Genomic DNA, 22,161 nt, shown 5'->3' with positions numbered 1-22,161 from the left:
CTCTCTTTCTCTCTCCAACATCTAAATAAAATCGAGGCTATTTATAGAGCAGCACTGGCAACACAGCTACACTGATCGCACATGCATGGATGTGAATGCACTCACCAAAACACAAATATAGACAGTAGATATGGAGTGTGTGTGTGTAGGTGTGATATGTTCACACACACACTCCGCCACAATGCCAGGGCTGGCTGCTGTGTGTCCATCTGTGAATTGAGTCCACCTGTGGTTTAGTTTGTTGACTCACGGTTTTGTTTGTTCTGTGTATTTTAAAGCCCGAGATGGAGGAGATCCTTCCACGTCGCTGTTTGATCCGTCTCGGGTTCATCTTGCTCTCCAGGCCAACTGATCAGGTCTATTAGAATACACAGTCTACCTACCAGGGTACAATAGCACTCCAAAGGTGGACTCATCCTGCCTGAGTCTACTTCATGGTTGAAGAGGTCGCTTTTAGAGCTGCAGAGAGGAGAGAATTGGAGGGAACTTGTTACTGCCGCGGTTAGAAACGGGGGTTTCTTTTCAACCGGCTTGCCTTGGAAACATCCAAAAGCTCAGATAGAGGTTTGGATGATGCAGGTAAGGCAGACTCCTCCTCTTCTGCTGTCCGTGCATACAACAAGTCGCTGCGTGTTTGTGGTTGCAGGCGTAGATCCAGGGATGAAAGAGCAAATCTCTCATTTGTGTTGTGGGATAAAAGGTATTAAGAGCTCCTGGCTACAAGGGTGCTAGTGCCGCTGCTGGGGTACAGTCCAGCTAAACCTGCTAGCATGGCTCTAATGTGATAATCAATGGGGTCTCTGCATGGAAGGCCGGCCTCCCCCTCCTTCCAGCTTCCATCTCTGCAGGGGGTTTCACAGGTCAGGGCGCATTCTGGAGCTAGCAGGGATTCAGAGTTGCAAGTATTTGCGGCCCAATAAACAGAGAAGACGGGTGGATCTGTTAGGTGGGTGTAGGGGGGGGGGGGGGGGGGGGGGGGGATACTTTCAGAGGGCCCCGGAGCTAAAGGGGGCCCATGCATGCATCATAGAATAACTGTCTGCGGTGATGGCAGTGTTGCGCGGATGAATCTGCTTTCGCAGCTCTGGATTTAGAAGCACGGGGTTGAGAAGTTGGCTGCCCGCTTTCAGCACACAACAACCTTGTCAGAGCAGCAGGGGGAAAGGAGGTGTCTGCAAACCCAGCTGTTAAAGCCGGGTGAGATGCAGATCAATCAGAGGTGTGTGTGTGTGTGTGTGTGTAGGGTACGGTGGGCGTGGGCCTCCTCGCTGGCGGCCTGGCTCTGTCAGAAGATAACAAAATCCACCTGGCGGCACTACTTTCTCACGTTGCACTTCGTTTAAAGCATACAAAAAGTTTAAAAGTTGTCAATCCGCTGTTTAACGCGGGGCGGTGTGCCAAACTATTTCCTAGCTTGGAGCAGTTGCCAGGCAACCAGACTGTAGGAGGAATTATTGGCAACATTTTCTATACTTTTGTGCAAAATGCAGATGAAACAAACAAGATATAACTCGGTAATTGATGGGTTTTAGAGGTGCTGGACAGCCCCTCAAGATGTGTGTGTGTGTGTGTGTGTGTGATGGTAAAATAATATTGTTATTTCTCTCAAGCTGTTGCATGTTATTTACAATGTGATACATGTTTTCCTGTAATATCATCTTAGTTATTGATAACATAGCTCTGTTATTTGTGTTGGATTTCTATCAGTGTGTTAAATTGCCCATCCATGGTGAATGGTGTGTGTGTGTGTGTGTGTGTGTGTGTGTGTGTGTGTGTGTGTTGCATGAAGAAAAAGAAAAAAAAACCGCCCAATAATGAAGAACGCCCCGCCTCCATCCGTGAGGTTACCATGGCAAACGGCGTCGACGTCACAATGGAAGGAACGCCGTCTATAAGTATTGGAGGGTCTACCGCGGCCGCTCGCGAGCTCGGATGTGTGTCCTGGAGGAGTGACACGTGCTGTTGGACAAAAAAATAATAAAAAAACCATTAACAAAAAAAAAAATATATATATATACAACGGACACATCCAGGATATATCATTTCGCTTTAATGTTTTATATTGTACAGACTTTTTAAAGGATTTGTGTTTCTCAACTTTTACTTGAACTGGGAAGAATTAGGTCCACATCCTAAGCAGCCATGGGACGAGGAGTGAGTATCCGTGTTGTTTGTGTTGCATGTATGTTCATATTGAGATGTGTGGTGGAGGGAAAGACGCATGTCGAACTTTACCATTCAAACAAGTGGTTTACTCGCTCGATGTTGATGCTGTCGCGTGGGGAGCTGCACGGCCACACGTGTTAAGATGAGCATCAAGACTCCTTTTGTTTCTTTTCGCTACAAAACTGTTTGAAAGTACTTTAAGGACTTCCGTGTTGTCGGCTCCCCCCCACCCCCCAAAAAAGCACAAGATAATGTATCATTTCGCTCGGCTGGCAGGGGAAACAAGAATGTAGAAAGTTTCCATCGCTCACAAAGATACTAAGATGCTTCTCGGTGTCCGGTTACATAACGGGAAGATCTCAAACGCCCGGACTGTCAACGGGTTTTCACTGACTAACGGAATTAGCTGCGACGTTTAAAGGAAAAGCCGAGAAAACGACGTCTGCGGGGGGTTATTTCACGGCTAGTTTATGTCTTATTTAATCCGAAAAACTAGTTATCTTCATTCATGTGTATTTCCTGTGTGTTTATGACGGATACATGAAGACGCATGCGCTCCCTTCAGGGGGAATAAAGTACCGTTATGTGTTTTAGTCGTTTGCAAACATTTCGCTCTTCTCGTGTCACTTTTTTCTCCAGAGCAGCTGTGAATGCTGGGTACTGGCTCGCGGGTGGGAGGGATAACGGTGAAACAAAGTCCAGCCCACGTTTTTTTGGTCTGCTGGGAGATTTTGGAGCTCTGTGACCATTATCTCCAAACTCATCTTAAATCAGGTCTGCACACCTTGTTTAGGGAGAACAGCTGAGCGTGTGTCTGCATCTTCAGGCTGCAACGCATAAGTCCTATAGGTTCACCAATAAACCGTATAAAAAGGCTAATTTTTTATTTATTTAGCAGCTTTTTTTTTATCACAGCTTCCTTATTATGTCATAAAAATATGAAAATCGCACCAAAAAGCAGTAATCCGTCACAGATTATTGATATTGCAACTAGAATGTGTCATATTGCATACAAATAGTGTGAAAGTTGTTGTTGAACATTGTACTGTGAGGTTTCAGGCTCGGTAAGAAGATCTCCATCTTTCCTTCCGTCTTTTCTTCCCCCCCCCCCCCCTGCAGGGGTGATCGGCTTCAGACGGAGGGTTTTGTGTGGTTTGTGTTGTAAAATCTTTCACTCGCGTGTCTTTTTTTCTGTCCTGTTATTTATTCTAAAGTATCATTTCCACTGAGAGTGTGAGATGCCGACAGGAGGCTTCCTTTAGAGGCTGTCCCATCAAATGAAGGAGGATTTAGACGGTTGCGGATCTACCAGCAGCCTTTCTGTTATCGTTCTGTTTTTCCCCCACAAAACTTAAATTGTAAGAGATGAAACTGAACCCGGGGTGTGTGAAATATCAGTCGTTCGCCACACCCTGCCATGCTGCAGAAACATTATGGATTCAGCCCTGCGATGGATGGAGAGTTGGATGGAGGGGGGAGAAAGATGGACCGAGGGAGAGATCTGGCGGGAGATGTGAAGCAGAATGGCTCATTCAGGCTCGCTTCCTTTCTCCTCTTTCTCCATGACACTCACTCACGGTCCTAAAAGAACCATTGCTCGCTCTCCCTTTGGCTCCTCTGCTGCTGATTTTCCTCCCATATGTGATGAAAGCCATGCCCTGCCCCCATCCAACCTCCCTCCTCTTCCCCACTGCGTCTCCCCTCCTCTCCTCTCCCCTCATACATTCAGTGCTGGCACAAACAAATGGCTAAACTTGGAGGAGATGATCGCCACCACAGAGCTCTCCAGGTGGGAGCGGGGAGGAGGAGAGGGAGGAAGAGAAGTTGTTGTGTTGTAATGGAGGAGAGAGTGAGCTCAGGTATGAAGAGAGTCTAAACAGCGCTGGTTATTGTTTTCCAGTCTCACCCTCGTGACATCACTCTTTTTGGTGTTTTCTCATCACGTCGGCAGCACGGTGGAGGAAATGAGAGAGAGGAGAGGGATTGATTGCTTCAGAGGGGAGGGAGTGTGTGGGGGGGGGCATATTTGGGGGAGAAGAGGCACCAGTTGCCGCATTGCCACCGTTGAGCAACTTTGCTCGCAGACATGACGGAGGCTGAATACTGCTACATTTCTAAAGTGTGATATTCATCATTTAGCCTGATGAAGGGTCCATTGCTGAGCTTTAGATGAATCTGTCTATATGTTGGTGGATGATGCAGATATGGAGTTCAAGACGTATCAAACAGTCGGCAGTCTTCAGCACAGTGTGTCTGGTTTACTGGGCAGCGATGCAGAGCAGGAATTAGGAGACAGCTGTCGAACTCACAGCAGACCAATGAGGGGGGAGGGGGGGGGGGTCCAACTACATATTTCATAATCTCACCTGAGTCAACATACCTTCTTCTTCTCCCTAATTATAAAGTCAGCAGCAATTCAAAAAGCATATTTCATCCCAAAACATAAATATTCTTGGACATCTTATAGCTATCTGATATTTTAAATTAATGAAAGTAATTTTCCAGTTCGAAGGTTTGTTTGACATATACGGTGCAGACGAGTCTCGGGGGGGGGGGGGGGGCAGGCAGGCAGGCAGGCAGGCAGCGAACGCCTCTCCAGTGTGTACATCACTTGTCTTTTGGTGAGATTTAAAGGCGTCTTTTCTTTTGGGAGAAACAAGACGGAGGATTTATCTCTTTAGTGGCCAGAGATGGCAACACTGGATCACAAACCAGCCATCTCGACCCCCCCCCCCCCCCCCCCGCTGGTCCTCCCACTGTGAGCTGACCTGGCATGTCAGCCCCTTCGGCCACTTTTCATCTCAGCCGAAGGGGCACCGCGACTCCACCTTCACATCCATTCTTTACAGTCTGTTTCCCTCTTGTTCTCTGTGTTTGTACCTGTTTTCCTTCCCCCTGACCCTCCCTCTCTCTCTCTCTCTCTTTTTCTCTCTCCCTCTCTCTCCCTCTCTCTCTCTCTCTCTCTCTCTCTCTCTCTCTCTCTCTGAGGATTTAACATTCTTTCCGCTCGGCAGTCATTGTGTATTAACCAGAGCTTTTGTCACACGCCACCTCTCGTCTGTGACAGAACACGGCGAACTCCCTCTCTCCTTCTTTCTCTCTTTTTTCTTCTTCTTCCTGTAATTCCCTTCGCCTCGTTGTCGTGCCGTGTTTCATCTCATTTATCTCTTTTCTTTCCCTCTTTGCTTTCCTCTCCGGCCTCCCTCCCTCTCTTTCTCCCATTCTTTCACATATCGTCTCTCTCTCTCTTTTTGGCAAAGCAGCTTGATCGGCTCTTTGAACTTCCACTGCGAACAGTCGCATGGAGAGAAAAAAACCCACTCCAGAGGACACTGTCCCTCTGTCTCCGTCCATGAGGACATGTGACCAAAAGAAAACCCATAATCCAGGTCAGGTACTGAAACCTGAATCAGAGGCCACTTTGTTCGTGTGATTATGACATCAGGAAAACGCAGGAGGTTTGAGGAAGCGATGCAACTTGTAGCTATGTTGTCTTGGCCAGTTGATGCCGTGGAGGTGTGTGTGTGGTGCCACTGATTTACTGGTTCATTCATTCTAGTCCAAAGCAGTGCTGTGTGACTGTCATTAAGAGCCTGTGTCAGCAGCAGGTTGTCCTATTTAACAGAGATGATGGTGTCAAGAGATGAGTCGGGTGACACCACGTTCACGTGACCAACAAACGCACTGGAAGCTGATGGTGGCCGTCTGTTCATTTGTCATGTCGGTGTCGTCGTGCGTCACTCTGCCGGTTTAAAAAAAACAAGTTCCCGCAAAGTTTCCAACAAGGACACACATTCATTCATTCATTCATTCACTTTTGTTCTGCTGGAAGAAAGCTGAGAGTTGCTCAGGACGTGAACGGAGTGTTAAACACGGCCGAGTGTGTAAATTAACACACTTTCTTTTCACTCTTTAAACAGGAGAGAGAGAGAAACGGGTGGAAATGGACGAGGAAATGAATGAGGGAGGGAGGGAGGGAGGGAGGGGGGGCTACAACACTTGACTCTGTCCATTCACATATCTGAATAGGTGTGGCAATAGTCGCTGGTAGCAACCGGGCAAAGTCCCAGGAGAGAGAGTGTGTGTGTGTGTGTGTGTGTGTGTGTCGGCACAGTTGAATGAGCAGCTTGTGTATCTGGCTACAGACCCTGCTGGCACTCGGGAGGACAGTTCATAGGAATTCACCCTGCCTGTAAAAACCAGTGTGAGCTTTAAAATATGCGACCGCTTGACCGAACGCTCTCCTCTGATGTCGGTTTGAGCCCGTAGGTCGTTGTTCTCTCAGGCGAGGAAAAAAAAAAGCAGTAAAGGGGGGGTGGGGGTGGGGGAGAAGAGGCCTCAAACATTCTTGTGTTTTTGGGGTTTCATTCATCTATCTGAAGGGGTTCTCAGAGTCCAGTTCTCACACAAATCCTGCCTTTCTCTTGAACTTGACGTCACCGAATGAGGCGTCTCGATCTGTAACACACACACGTAAATAAGCTGCATTTTTTTGGTACGGTTTTGTTCCTTGGCCATAGTCCATTTAGAAAATCCACACAAATCTCCATTAAGGGCTGAAGGAAAAGAAATGCAGCGCTGGACGGATGGAGTGGCCACATGCTCGTGGTCTTAACGGTCTCATGGAAAGATTTGAGCCTTTTGTTTGTTTTTGATGCGGATTTTATGGACGTTGTACAAAGGGCCATTGTTCTGTGTCCAGTAGGCTTCTGATTGTGTGTGTTATGTTTGTTTATCATCCACCACATCTTCTCTGGAGAGCATCCCTCCAGATCTGCTCTCCATGCCCTCCTCTCACCCTCTCACCTCCTTCCCTTTGTTCCTCCTCATACTTTGATTCTTTTTTTTTATCAATGCGGTGACGCTAACCTTGACCGCTCCTCCTCGTGGTTGGGGGATTACTTCCTCGTCTCCTGTGGGAGAACTTCGTCTTTTATGTGGAAAACAGTGCTGCATAAACAACATAAAGTAAAACCAACAGACTTCACCTTTTGATGCATACGGTGCACACCAGATCCACCACCAGTGCCCACGATATGTCTCTGCTGCAGGAGCTTCCTGTCAAACGCTCACTAACACGGGCAGAAGCGTCTCGTGTTAGATTAGCGCAGGTAGCCGGGAGCTCATGTCTGTACGATGTGAGTAAGCTGATTAATCCCCGACTGTTATCTCTGAAGCTTAGTCCAGAGTGATGATAAGTGAAACCATCTAATGGTGTGTTGAGATTACTGTGCGTGCAGTCACCAAACTCACACTAATTAGAATTACGATATTTATATATTTGCGGTATTACAAACTAGTGTTGCCTCCAAAATTCCACACTAATATGCTATTTAGTACACTAAAACAGGAACCCTAGTATGAATCCAGTAGTACAATAACTGCATATTTACTATGAAATATTACAAATCTGAAGAACTTGAAGCTTATGTATTAATAAAAAGATTCCAGTACTGTTGTTTCCACTCACATAGAAATTCTAAATCAACCAGAACTGAAATTATAAGTATTGACACTTAAAACGAGGCTCAAACAAACCTCTAGTACTTTGTGAATTATTTGCCTCGGGGCCAGATGGGCCCCTGGGGGCCCTCGGGGGTCCAGAGGGTGGGGATCTGGCCGCAGTGATCCTGAACCAGGCTCTGTGTTTTCCCAGCTTAGCCGGCCGGGGGGCTGGATCAACAATAACAACATGTGCTGGGATCACACTCTCCTGCTCTGGTGACTCCCTGGGAAACTTTAAAAGGCCAACGCAGCAGAAAAACAATATTAGTTAGCATATTTCCATGACCGGCACTGTGTGCAGGATGTCCATATGTGGTCACGCCGGCGGTGGGGGAGCCACACTTGGGTCGTTTTTTATGCCAAATATATCGAAAGAGTTTCCAAAATGGCTGTTGCACACTGTGGTGTTGTACGCAGACAAATGTCTCGTTTGTGGTCTTTGGGCAGCCTCCCTGCTAACACGCTAACATGCTAACACCTCTGATCCGTGTACAGTGCTGGATTATAGATGAGCCTTAACCGCTAATCGACGTCGGCTTCTAGTGTTGCGATCTCCTGTTACCCGCCTGAAGCACACCTGCTCTTAACTCCCTGTGATTAAACACACTTTTCCATAAACGGAGTGTGTGTGTGTTGGCTCACACAGGTGCTGGCAGCAACAAGGATGCAGATGTTTGATGACACACTGCCGTGGTGAATTACTTTGTGTTAGTTAAGAGATGATGGAAGTCGTTTTGTTGTTTCCTCCCATGTGATCTACCCGTCTTTGAACTTTCACTTTAGTGCTTCTCTTCCTCCCTATCTCACCAGCTCACTCTGCCGCTCTCACACACACACACACGCACGCACACACACACACACACACACACACACACACACCCCCCGTCTGGCTTTCAGCCGTCTAGAAGACGCAGCCTTTTGTTGCTCCGTCAGCCACGGTGGCCGCCGATAGTGAGAGGGGATGTGTGTGGAGGAGACAGCGGAGAGAAAGGGACCGACACTCATGGTGTGATAGGGGAAGACACACACATTAAGGACTGTGTGTGTGTGTGTGTGTGTGTGTGTGTGTGTGTGTGTGCTTCTGTGAGATCCAGGTTCAACTCTCTTTTAATTAAAATCTATCCCGCCTACAGCGAGAGAGTTTGTGTCGCAGTCGGAGTGAAAATCAACAAAATGTCCCCAAGTGTGATTAGCAGTAACAGACTCCAGTGTGGGTTATTGCTCCTCTGTGGGGTTTGGCTGAGCTACTTAATTGGCGAGGTTATGTTTAGGAAAGCTGGTGAATGAGGAAAGCGTTGTGTGTTTTTCCTCACTCACACAGTGGCACCTTTTAGTGCCAACATGGGTGTTTTAAACAAGTGAGTTTTGTTTTCACCCTCCCGCCTGATCTGTCACAAACTGACCCAAAGACTACCAGACGTTAGCTCCTCCCTCTTGCGGCTCTGGTGTCCACAAAGACGGGATTCACTCTCCGCTCATCCGACAGGACTTCTGATCTCACAGCCTAACCGCATGTGACAAGACTTGGACTTGTCTGGTAAAGTTAGTGGCGGTTGGTTTCCCCAATTTAGGCCTCGGTTTTCTCACCTTTTTACACTTGGCTGCGTTTATCTTAGCAACAAATATACTTGTGATCCTGGACCTGTGGTGCTTTCACTATGTCGTCTATCTCCTATCATCGTTTCTATTATATGTTACTCATCAATTTTTACCTTGCGTCTCCAGGAGGGCCGCGAGCAGTATGAGCTGGCTGCGACCTCGGAGCAGGTCAGCAAGAAGAAGGCGAAGGGGAAGAAGAAAGAGAAGGATATGGATGAGCTGAAGAAGGAAGTGGATATGGTGAGTGTCTCAGCTTCTCTTTGGTTTTTTTTTGCACTCTTCTCATCTTCCTCAGGCACTCTTCCTCTGATTGTCTCTTGCTTCCCATATCACTACCCCGTCCTCTCTACTGTGTGGCTTTTATTTCCTCTGCCTCTCGTCCCTTCAAGTGCCTCTTCTTGCCTCCAGTCTTTCATCGTAAACCACTTACTTTCTTTTATTTTCCATCCAGCTTTCTCCTTCTCTCTTCACTTCCTTTCATACATTTCTCGATGTATTGCTCACCTGCAATCTTCCTCTGCTCTTCCTCCTCATTATTTCCCTTTTATCCTCCTCCTCCCCTCCTCTCTCTACTTCCGCTCATCTCCCCCACGTCTTTTGTTGGCTCCTCATTCTCTTTACCTCTGACTGTTTCTGTCGCAGCTCCACCTGGTGAAAGGTGGTCATTTATAAAATGGAAAGGTCGGCACACAATGAGCGCTGAATGTCACCTGCATATTGAACACACACACACACACACACACACACACACACACACACACACATATTGTGGATACACACATGCGGAAAACATAAGCGCTGAACTGACGCCACCTTCTTTTCTCTGTGTCTTTCTCGCAGGATGATCACAAGCTGACCCTTGATGAGCTCAATCGCAAATATGGAACGGACCTCAACAATGTGAGTGAGATGAAGAGGAAAGTGTGTGTGTGTGTGTGTGTGAGAATGTTTGAATGTGTTGAACCTCCAGCTCTAAGTAATACTGTTTCTAAAAGAGTAGTTCTATCAAAGTGTCTAGATTTAGATACATTCTATTAAAATATTGGCAGCATTTGGCGGCCCCCCTCTCCTCGTGCACGTGCTCCTGATCATGCAGGAGGGATCAAGGAGAATAGTTAATCAGTGCCTCTAAACTGGGATGTCCGCGCTGTGTGTGTGCGAGCATACATGTGCATGCTGCAGCTGTGAATAATTGATGAGCTGCAGAAGCCCCTGTGCCCTGATTTCATGTGATCCTATTTATCCTCATTTCTTCCTCCTCGTCCTTCTGTTTTTCTTCCTCCTACCTGCTGATGAAGGAAGTCGTCCTGTTTTTCTGTTGATGGTGTGTTTCCAGGCAACTAGTAGCACCTACAGTCCCCCATGGACTTGTATATGTGTCAGTGAGTTTGTGTGTACGCGTGTAGCTGGCCTGCAGTGTGCTTTTTAAATGTGGCTGAACTGTCAACACGTTTATCTTCTGCTCACATCAGGGTTTGACTTGTGCGAAGGCGGCTGAGATTCTGATTCGTGATGGACCCAACGCCCTCACGCCTCCTCCCACCACCCCAGAGTGGGTCAAATTCTGCAAACAGGTAACATCCGCTGTCTGTGTTGGTGCTGCAGGGCCGTCGTGAGCGCGTTCTCTCCCGTACGGTTGTTGATATCGACGCCTTCAGCGTCCGTGTTGAAGTTCAGTTCAGGTGCTCATTGAAATTTCAGGCTCAGCAGGTCCCTCCTGTTCTGTTTTCCTTCAGATGTTTGGCGGGTTCTCCATGCTTCTGTGGACTGGCGCCGTCCTCTGTTTCCTGGCCTACGGTATCCAGGCTGTGATGGAGGATGAGCCAGCTAATGACAATGTAAGAGCAGGTCCTTGTAGCCTGCGTGGTGTCTTGATGTAAAACATTTCATGATGAGTTTTCCATTAAATCAGAAGCTGAACCGGTGGGTCAAACCTCTTAAACCTTGTTTCACGTTCACAGTTGTACCTGGGTGTCGTGCTTTCTGCTGTCGTCATCATCACTGGCTGCTTCTCCTACTACCAAGAGGCCAAGAGCTCCAAGATCATGGACTCCTTCAAGAACCTGGTCCCACAGGTGCCCCTCCCGTTTTACACCTTTTATTCATTGAACTGTTTAGTTTTCAGTCTCTTTCTCCTTTTGTCTCACATGCGTCTCCGTCATGTCTCGTCTCGTAGCAAGCCCTGGTCCTCCGTGACGGCGAGAAGAAGTGCATCAACGCTGAGGAGGTGGTGGTCGGGGATTTAGTGGAGGTCAAGGGTGGAGACCGGATCCCCGCTGATCTGAGAATCATCTCCGCCCACGGCTGCAAGGTGCGTGTTATTTTTCATCTCTCCAGGTCCCATATTAACTGAGTTAAAACCGTTTCTCCATCAATGTTGAATCAACTACTAGTGGTAGTCAAAAAACCAGTCTGTGACCCATTTTAAGCCCTGAACTACTCAACACCCTAGAGCAACACCTGACCCATTTATTGCGCATGCTTTTCCACTAGCCACATATGGAGGATACAGTTTGTTTGTGGCAGCATTCTTCCCAGTTTCTTTATTTTTTTTCCTGTAGCCACATTGGTTTTCTGTCTTCCATCAATCACAGTTTATGTTTCATTTCTCAGGTGGACAACTCCTCTCTGACCGGCGAATCCGAGCCTCAGACTCGTACTCCCGACTTCTCCAACGACAACCCGCTGGAGACCAGGAACATTGCTTTCTTCTCCACCAACTGTGTTGAAGGTACGACAACAGGATGCATAAAAGCCATTCAGAGACGGTGCTACATTTCATCTGTAGTTCAGACACCCTGTAATGAAACGGAGATGTTTGCTGTTGAAAATAAATTCAATAAAGAAATGGAATCACCCTTGCTACAGGAACGGCCCGCGGTGTCGTGATCAGCACCGGAGACCGCACCGTCATGGGTCGCATCGCCACGCTGGCCTCTGGCCTTGAAGTTGGACGCACCCCCATTTCAATCGAGATCGAGCACTTCATCCACATCATCACCGGCGTGGCCATCTTCCTGGGCGTGTCCTTCTTCGTCCTCTCGCTCATCCTCGGGTACAGCTGGCTGGAGGCCGTCATCTTCCTCATCGGTATCATTGTGGCCAACGTGCCAGAAGGTCTCCTGGCTACCGTCACCGTGAGTTCTCCAGCGTTTCTGCCCCCCGAGTCTCATTTTCAATAGATCACGTTTGACGCAAAGACTGGAGATCTTACTGTTAGAAACACTTGTTTCCCGTCTCCAGGTGTGTCTGACTCTGACCGCTAAGCGTATGGCGAAGAAGAACTGCCTGGTGAAGAACCTGGAAGCTGTCGAGACCCTGGGCTCCACCTCCACCATCTGCTCCGACAAGACCGGCACCCTGACCCAGAACCGGATGACCGTGGCCCACATGTGGTTCGACAACCAGATCCACGAGGCCGACACCACAGAGAACCAGAGCGGGACCTCCTTCGACAAGAGCTCTGCCACCTGGGCTGCGCTGGCCAGAATCGCCGGACTGTGTAACCGCGCCGTCTTCCTGGCGGAGCAGTCCAACCTTCCCATCCTGAAGGTGGGTTTCTGTACCCTGCAATCATGTTTTACTTGAATAAATAATTCCAAATATTAAGGCTTCTCTGAGACAACAGCCCTTTTTCCAGGGCTGACGTTATCAGACAAATAATGTAGCTCTTTGAACTAAAGGCAGAAGTCCTCTTTTGTTCAACAACAAAGCTTTTTCTCTGTTGCTCATTATGTGGGCAGGATTTACAAGACCTGTACTGCTGACTCATTCTTCCATCTGAATGTGCCCTTTTTCAAACAGTTTGAAAATTACAGTAAAAACCAAACAAGTGTTCCTCTTCCCTATTGTTCTTTTACTGATATTGGCTTCATTTCTAGTAATGCCAACACCCGTTCAAGTGTTCTTCATAAAAGATGAGTGTTTGTTCAAATCTGATGAAGGTAAAAAGAGACGGCATTCATTCAAATTCACGCCTCCTGGAAAGCAATATACAATAGCTGCCCATCACTTCAGCAACAATACTTGTGCACAATGAATTCCCTTGTTTAAATTGAGCAATTTTGTAAACAGAAACATCTTTCCTCTTTGGTGTCCGTGTGGCCTAATGATGTGTTTCCCTGAAGTCGTGTGCACAGATTGATTTAGGATCTTGATATTCGGCTTCATACACTTTATGGAGATGTTTTCCTCTCAGCCCAACAGGCTTGTTTTCCAGCGTATACCTCCCTCCCTGGAGTAAACACACACATTCTGTAACCACATGATTATACCGAAAGCACGCACGCGCGCACACACAGATGTACATTTGTCTCTTGGCTCCCAGAATTTCCTTGGAGCCCGGTCTCTGGTTTCCACCCTGTGTGTGTGTGTGTGTGTGTGTGTGTGTGTGTGTGTGTGTGTTAATCACCTGTAACTGGCTGGCTGGCGTCATGGCTCTAATTACCAGTCATTCCCTCTCGCTACGCATTATTCTTGGCTGATTTGCAGCAAAGCGGGGCCAGCTCTATAAACGTCTGTCTCTGATTTACTGAGTGAGGGAGTTACACCATTGGCTGTTTTTTTTCTCATCCATTTGCAAACTCTCCTAACTCGTGCAATATAATCCAAGTTTTTTTTTTTTTAATCTAATTGAATACTCACTACTTCTCAAACACGCATGTCTTCACTATAACCTCAGTATTTGAAACACAGTTGGTGGTACCAGCCTTGTATGATACTACAACATACAGTTTGTCTGGGACATCAACACAGTGACTGAACTAGGACACTTTGAACGAGTAATGCATCAAATGGAAAGTGTGATGGTTTATTATAATAAATACTCCAATACTCTAATTTATTTTCTTAAGCACCACATAACATTGCCCCCCCCCACAATACTGCCACATCCTCGTTTACGTCCTCGGGAGGCTTTTACGGCGACGCTTTGAGTTTATAAAGTCGCTGTTTGTCGAGGTTAATGTTCTCCGTTCTCCATCTCCCCCCCCACCAGAGAGACGTGGCCGGTGACGCCTCGGAGTCGGCTCTGCTGAAATGCATCGAGCTGTGCTGCGGATCAGTCCTGGAAATGAGAAACAAAACCCCCAAAATTTCTGAGATCCCGTTCAACTCTACCAACAAGTACCAGGTATGGAACAAGGAGCTAGATTCCAGTTTAATCAATCATTTAATATACGGAAACCAATAGTTCATGTTGTTTTTCAGATGCTGTTACAGAGATATTCATTTCCACTGCTTGGAAATGTTGTGGGCATTGAAATATATTAAATGTCAGATTATTTCCTCCTCATGTTGACAGTAAATCCACAATGTAAAAATGATCTCGGTAGTAGACCTTTGCAAGAAACTCTGTGAAATCTGTGTATGACCTTTAGTAACGTCATGATTCTTTTTGCTAATTGTTAAAAATGGACTTAAGAGTTTTTGCAAAAGCTTAAAGGTCAAGAAAGCCACATATAGTTTGTGGCTTGCTTGAGTTTTTCGTCTTTTACCTGCCCTCTTTCAGGGCAAAGATGATGCACACGCATGTAGTCCTGAATGCTCAAAGTGACCCGTTTTTTATTTTACCTCTGTGCACCTAGCTCTCCATTCACAAAGATGGCGCACCTGAAACAGGGACCCAGCACCTGCTGGTGATGAAAGGCGCCCCAGAGAGGATTTTGGACCGCTGCTCCACCATCCTGTTGCACGGCAAAGAGCAGCCTCTGGACGACGAGCTGAAGGACGCGTTCCAGAACGCATACCTGGAACTGGGGGGTCTGGGCGAGAGAGTGCTGGGTAAGGACGGACGGCAGCTTAATAAATGAGATTAATAAATGAATGAACGGAGCAGAAACTCACTCTGAAAATCACTTCATTCATGTTTTTCTTCTCTCCCTTCCAGGCTTCTGCCACTTCAGCCTGCCCGATGACCAGTTCCCAGAGGGCTTTGCTTTTGACACTGAGGAGGTGAACTTCCCCACTGAGAACCTGTGCTTCATCGGCCTCATGTCCATGATCGACCCTCCTCGCGCTGCTGTGCCCGACGCCGTCGGCAAATGCAGGAGCGCCGGAATAAAGGTGAAGCCCATAATATCATATCGCTCTAATGCAGAGTCCAACATGAAGCTAATTCCATCACATGGAGTGGTTCTGTTACGTGGCAACATAACGGGAGGGTTAAAGTATAATGCTCAGGCTTGATGAGTGTTCCTCTCTTCCCAGGTCATCATGGTGACAGGTGATCATCCAATCACAGCCAAGGCTATTGCTAAGGGTGTGGGCATCATCTCCGAAGGCAACGAGACCGTTGAAGACATTGCGGCCCGTCTGAACATCCCAATCAACGAAGTCAACCCAAGGTACTGAGAATACTGAGGAACCCCGGGGGGCGTTTTGTTCCAGTTATCATGGAAACACAGCTGCACCTGGAGCACCCCAAGATCACGTTCTGGGCCCCATTTGTTTCAGACCTCAGAAACCCTTTTCTTATTAATCCGGTGCAACTGCGTAACCAAATTTGCTTTGTATACTCCAGAGATGCCAAGGCCTGTGTCGTCCACGGCGGAGACCTGAAAGATCTGGCGTCCGAGCAGCTCGACGACATCCTGAAGTACCACACTGAGATTGTTTTCGCCAGAACCTCCCCGCAGCAGAAACTGATCATTGTGGAGGGCTGCCAGAGACAGGTAGACACTAAAGCAACAAGGAGGTGTTTTTTTGTGTGTCAGGGAGGACGTTTCCCTGCTCCGCTGAGCCTCTGCAGTGTTTGGCAAACTGGAAAACATGAACACAAACACAGCGTGTGCCGACGCCTTATTATGTAAATTCACGAGTGCATATTTGATATCCCTATCCCCAATGCTTATTTATGATTATTGCTTTGGTCTGATGACTTAAGTTGGCGGAATAATCAAGCGTAGCATCTGTCAAGCTGTGACCTCGCATGAATATTCATGACTCATCAGTAGGCAGAGAACTCTGTTTAGTGTGGAATTGGACGATGGATTTATTTATATCTAAATGTTTTTGTTAATTATCGCCTCATCAAGGGCAACCACAAATATCATATTATTCTCATTCAATGTCAGTTTCATCTCTTGACGTTTAATATTTAACAAAACCCTGACTGCATAAAAGCTAATTAGCATATTGTATTCCAGTGTTTCCCAAATGTTTCCTGACGGAGGAGTGGGGAGGGGATCAATGAGGACTTGTTTTTGATATTTCCCGTTATGAACCCAGTAACTTAAATTCACTTCCTGGTGCAGAATTACTGAGGTTGTATTTCAAATGTCTCTGCATTCACTTTTGGCTATATTTAGAATATTTTCATGCAGAAAAAATAGATTTTTGGAGCTAAAACATACGAACTTTGACCAAAATGTAAGTGTTTGGATTTGAATACATACGTAACACAGCTGGGAAGATACAGAATGATAAAAACAATGTTTTTCTCTCATGGAAATCCCCTATCTGTAATCAGCATGCAGCACATCAACTGATTATCTTCACATTTTCGCCAGGATACAAGCTCTGTTTGCCGTCTGATTCCACATCTGTCTCCTCCTCACTTGTCTGTACTGTCAGATGAAGTAGAATTGCCCTGAAACCTCTTTTGAAAAACAGAATAATTCCCTGTTGTGTGAAAGAAAAGCCACTGTGTGATGCAGTGCAAGTAAAGAAAATGGAAATGTCACTCAACAGCAAGAATGGGTATTTTTGTCTGTGACACCTGTTACAGAGAAGTTCTGAGCATGCGTGACTTTTTTGGAAGTTCATCTTCATTTGTACTTCTTTTGTAATTCTGTCTGAGTATAACTTCTACACACACTGAATCTTTCCCTCAACGCTTCTGTGCTCTTGTCTCTGCAGGGAGCCATTGTGGCCGTGACAGGCGACGGCGTGAACGACTCTCCGGCTCTGAAGAAGGCTGACATCGGTGTCGCTATGGGTATCTCTGGATCTGACGTCTCCAAGCAGGCCGCTGACATGATCCTGCTGGACGACAACTTTGCCTCCATTGTTACCGGAGTGGAAGAAGGTAACCGATTTGACTTAACAAAATACTTTAAAAAGCTTTTCTGAGCAAAGAAATGATATTTCCACTGGATTTTTAACGTCCCTATTTGGCTGGATGGTTAAAACGTTCCTGTTCTCAACAGGCCGTCTGATCTTTGACAACTTGAAGAAGTCCATCGCCTACACTCTGACCAGTAACATCCCTGAGATCACCCCCTTCCTCCTTTTCATCATCGCCAACATCCCTCTGCCCCTGGGAACCGTCACCATCCTCTGCATTGACCTGGGAACTGACATGGTGAGGACTTGTGTGCTGATAAAATGTTGCATTTCTACAATGTGGCGAAAGTATCCCAAATCAATAATGTAGTACTCACTCTATTCCTGTTATTGTGACAACGCAAAGATGTAAAAATGTACATACATTCGGGTTTATTCAGTTTATATAACATTTGAATGACTTAGAATAAGGCCGACTGTCCGCCTTCATCGAGACAGAAAAGCTTAGCATGTTGACCAAAACAAAACTGTAAGGTTAGTTGTTTGTAAAAATAGCGCTTGTTCGTGATTGGACGTTCATCGAAGTCACTGTCAACTTGCTCATCGATCGTGTCCCGTCTGCCAGGTCCCTGCCATCTCCCTGGCTTACGAAGCAGCAGAGAGCGACATCATGAAGCGACAGCCCAGAAATCCCAAAACGGACAAGCTGGTGAACGAGCGGCTCATCAGCATCGCCTACGGACAGATCGGTAAACAGTTTGTCGCTTCGATGAGAAGTCCAAGTGCACCAAGTGCACAGCTTGAAGTCCCACCAGAACCAGGAGTTTGCTATCCATGTCTCCTCAGTAGAGTTTTCTGGAGCTCAGCATCTGGGTGGTCCCAAGATAACCAGTAGAGGCATTCACCATATATAGGCTCATACTGATAGAGAGAGTGTGTGTGTGTGTGTGTGTGTGTGTGTGTGTGTGTGTGTGTGTGTGTGTGTGTGTGGTGACAGAGCTGTGTCTCTGGATTTGGATTTTCCCCTCTTTGGTAATGAAGCCAGGAACTTGCTGCACTACTTTATGAGACCAGTCTTGTTCTTTTCTTTACGGGTTGCAATGGTAATATTTATTTTGTTGAGACGTTGCTGCCGCCCTTTTCCTTTTTACAAAGTATTATTTGCACCTGTTCATTTTCTTAACCAGATCATGTCACAGGCTTTTAAAAAAGGAACATGTCGACCTTTTTAAATTCAATGAATGTTTCGGGTTGAGATGAAGAGGGTCCTAAAATGTCTTCACCCGCTTGACACAACTGTCTAATTCTCCTATTATGTATTTGCATCTTGAAATAATCAGACGGGCTTCATGGTTTATTCATCGCAGCAATTTCAACATGTAATCATCATTTTGATTAAGCCTCTTAATTCCTGCTGAGACAGCTGAGTCTCTAGTGTTTATTTCATCAGTGATGGATCAAATTACACACGGTTTAGTCCTCAAAAGACTGAAATTCATTCACTTTCTCATTTTATCGGATTTTTCCCCGAAAGATCCTCAAGGCCAATTTGTTTCCCTAATCATTTATTGATCCTTGGTTTCAAATTGTAATTAACTGCATCAATTTCTTCAGTCTGAAACTGCGCGAAAGACGAACTAATTTCCGACATTAATCAAAAAAATAATCTCCTCCCTGCAGGTATGATCCAGGCGCTGGCAGGTTTCTTCACCTACTTTGTGATCTTGGCTGAAAATGGCTTCCTGCCCTCCACCCTGCTGGGCATCCGAGTGAACTGGGACAATAAATACGTCAACGACCTGGAGGACAGCTATGGGCAGCAGTGGGTCAGTAACCGCAATGCACAGATCACAAGCAGAGGGTCATGACCTGGTTCACACTGTTTCTGATGTGCGTGCGTTCCCCTTGTCAGACTTACGAACAGAGGAAGATCGTGGAGTTCACCTGCCACACGGCGTTCTTCGCCAGCATCGTGGTCGTCCAGTGGGCCGATCTGATCATCTGTAAGACCAGGAGGAACTCTGTCTTCCAACAGGGCATGAAGTGAGTACAGAAACACCCCGGTATATATTTCAAAGCGCCTCCCGTGTCCTCGTCCGACTCTGAGCTGTGGAGGTTTCATCAGAAAACACGTAGAGTCTCCTCTCTGCTCCTCAAACAGCTGCCGTCTTGGATGTCACGCCTCCTTTTTCAGTAGTGCTGCTGTACTTTTCAGAAGAACTCTAGATGACCTCAGTGTTTATTTTGTGCTTTAAACCATATGAAGGGTATTTAAAAGGCACTTCACACTGTGCTTTGCGTCAGTGCCTTGGCTCAGTGTCAATAGTTTGAAATCCTGGCACCAAGATGAAGAAGTTTTTTAAAATCCTCGCTATTTTCAGTCAACTCCAGATTGGTTTGTTTATGTCTCCGATTTCATTGTCCCAAACGGTGAGTCCTAATTGTTCCCCTGTGTGTTTTCAGTAACAAGATCCTGATCTTTGGACTGTTCGAGGAGACCGCCCTGGCCGCCTTCCTGTCTTACTGCCCCGGCATGGACGTCGCCCTCAGAATGTACCCGCTCAAGTGAGTAAAGCACAAAAAAAAAAGGCTCATCTCACAATCCGCCAGTGAGCCGTGCACACATCAAGTTGACTCCGTAATCGTGCAGAACTCCACCTACCTCATGTTGCTCATGCAGGCCCGGGGCACTGGATCATGTTCCTCACCTCTTGTGTGTGTGTTTTTTCAGGCCCAGCTGGTGGTTCTGCGCCTTCCCTTACTCCCTGCTCATCTTTATCTATGATGAAATCCGTAAGCTGATCCTCAGACGCAGCCCAGGAGGTGAGTCCAGAATCCATGCTTTTATTATCTTCTCTCGTGTTTTCCTACTTCTCCCTCTGCTGTTGTTTTTCTGCCTCTCTCTCTCCATCTCTGCTGCTCATTTCTCCCTTGTTTTTCCTCTCCGCCTCGTGGATAATTCTTGTTTAGTGAGGGTGTTATTCCTCTCTTTTTAAATCTTCTTTCTCATTATGCAGTCTGTTTGCATGCTTCAGATATGGATCAGATATATTCCAAGAAGTTGCCTCTAAATCCCGTGTTTGTTTGTTTTCTCTCCCTGCGCGTCCAGGATGGGTGGAACGCGAGACCTACTATTAAAGACCCGTCGGTCCAGTCAGCTCGCGTCTTCTCCTCCACTCTCGTCTTTGCATGAATATTGTCTTGCTGCTCGGAATAAAATTTTAACCTCTGTGAAAAATAATTGGAACGTGTTTTTATATTAGGGAATGCTTGATACTACTATTAGACAAATACTGAGATGGAACATGCTGATGATGATGCTGATAATGTTGATAAATGATAATGCTAATAATGACATGAACACTGAACATTGACATGACTATGTGTGCCTTGTTTCTGAAACAGGACCAATTTTATACATGTTTTTAACAGTTATAAACAGTCAATAAAAATGTGCTCGAGTCAGGTCCCACAAATGTTTCCTGTGCTGATTTATTGTGTGTGCGTGTGTGTCCTTTAACTGAAGGTCAGATTTCTTTTGTTTTCTCAAAGAATAGCTTTCAACAGCTCTACTACATTCAAGATTATGGACAAAAACCTTACTGCAGAAATATTGTAGTTAGTAAAAACACAAGACTTGAACCAGTGATGTGTTACAGAGCTGGATCCAGAGCTTGAATATGAACTCTTGCTGCCGGGTTAAGACGTTATGAAGTTACTCAAAATCAATCCCGCAGCTTTAGATTGATGGGGAGCCGGATAGACTCTAGCCTCACGTGAACTCTGCAGAAGCAGTCCTGGCTCAGAGTGGTGGAGGACATGGTGGGTGTTTTAAGTTTACCAAGAGACTCTGGTGCATCTAATCCATTATCCATTATGCTTAAAGCTGGCGAGTTTCAAGCAGCTACTGTATGAGGTCTCTGTCCTCCCACGCACTGCTTGCTGTGTCTTGATATGAGCGCACACACAAACACAGCAGATTTTTAAGAGGAGAGCAAAACCTCAGCAGCTCAGCTACCTTAAAATTGTACAGTTTTAGAGGAGAGAAGAAGATTAAATATGAATCTAACATTCACATTTGTGATCTTTGTGTTGGGGGGGAAAAAAAACATTAAAACCAAAAGCTATAGTGACGATGAAAAGCTATTTGATTTGGAAAGGCATTACATTTCAGTTATGTTTGAAGATTATAACTTTACATTTCATGTAAAATATTTCAAAATAAAACATAAAAATAGCTTTAAAGACATCTAATCTCTTGTGTGGACATAAATATGGACTATTCCCCTTCTAATTTACCTGATTATAGGTGAAGACACAAAATAGAGAAAAACAAAACTTCTTCTTTTGCCACATTTGGAAATAACCAATATTGAAATAATGACAATGTGCAATTATATATTGCTAACATTAGCTTATTAAACAAGTTAATACAATTTATTTAACAAAAATGTGTTTTTCACGCACCCCTCTCAGTGAGGATCAAATGGTTTGATCTGGTCTGCACTTACACAGGTTTGCTAACTGGCAGGTTGTGAGATGTTTTAACCCAAAACTCAAGATTTAAAATGTTCTTTACATGAAAAGAAAGCAACGAAAGAGAAAACAACCCGCAATGAGTCTTATCAGAAGAAAAGGTGAGCGTATCAGTGTTTTAAGAGTGCTCTAAACTAATGTGGTAACCGTTGTTTGTAGCCTCGACAGCTCACAGGTGTTTTACTTTAACTCTCACCTGGCGGGTATTTTAAAAATATATATTTCGACAGTGTAGAGGAAGAATTAAGATATTTTAGTATTTCTTTTCAAAGTGGAAGCAACGTTATGTGCGTCACAGCAGCAACAATGTAACTTTAGGTAACGGTATCAAAGTAAAAGTGCTCCTCGTGC

At 45.9% G+C, this 22,161-nt stretch overlaps 1 protein-coding gene across 1 annotated transcript; it reads left to right on the top strand.

Moving 5' to 3' along the window:
- The first annotated feature begins 1,810 nt into the window (after window positions 1–1,810).
- On the top strand, window positions 1,811–20,741 carry LOC306715137 (sodium/potassium-transporting ATPase subunit alpha-1-like). Its single transcript, XM_079185380.1, has 23 exons — window positions 1,811–2,154; window positions 9,397–9,510; window positions 10,111–10,170; window positions 10,743–10,844; window positions 11,007–11,108; window positions 11,232–11,345; window positions 11,447–11,581; window positions 11,884–12,001; window positions 12,139–12,407; window positions 12,514–12,822; window positions 14,267–14,401; window positions 14,856–15,051; window positions 15,158–15,333; window positions 15,478–15,614; window positions 15,791–15,941; window positions 17,128–17,296; window positions 17,418–17,572; window positions 17,900–18,023; window positions 18,955–19,100; window positions 19,187–19,317; window positions 19,738–19,839; window positions 20,006–20,097; window positions 20,384–20,741. Exons 1-23 carry the CDS (start codon window positions 2,143–2,145, stop codon window positions 20,410–20,412), a joined length of 3,078 nt encoding a protein of 1,025 aa, XP_079041506.1. The 5' UTR covers window positions 1,811–2,142; the 3' UTR covers window positions 20,413–20,741.
- Window positions 20,742–22,161: the final 1,420 nt, after the last annotated feature.

The sequence above is a fragment of the Pholis gunnellus genome, assembly GCF_910591455.1.
Source record: "Pholis gunnellus genome assembly, chromosome: 24".
Taxonomy (NCBI): domain Eukaryota; kingdom Metazoa; phylum Chordata; class Actinopteri; order Perciformes; family Pholidae; genus Pholis; species Pholis gunnellus.
Note: the sequence above shows the minus strand (reverse complement) of the source record. Positions and strands in the feature narration are given on the sequence as shown.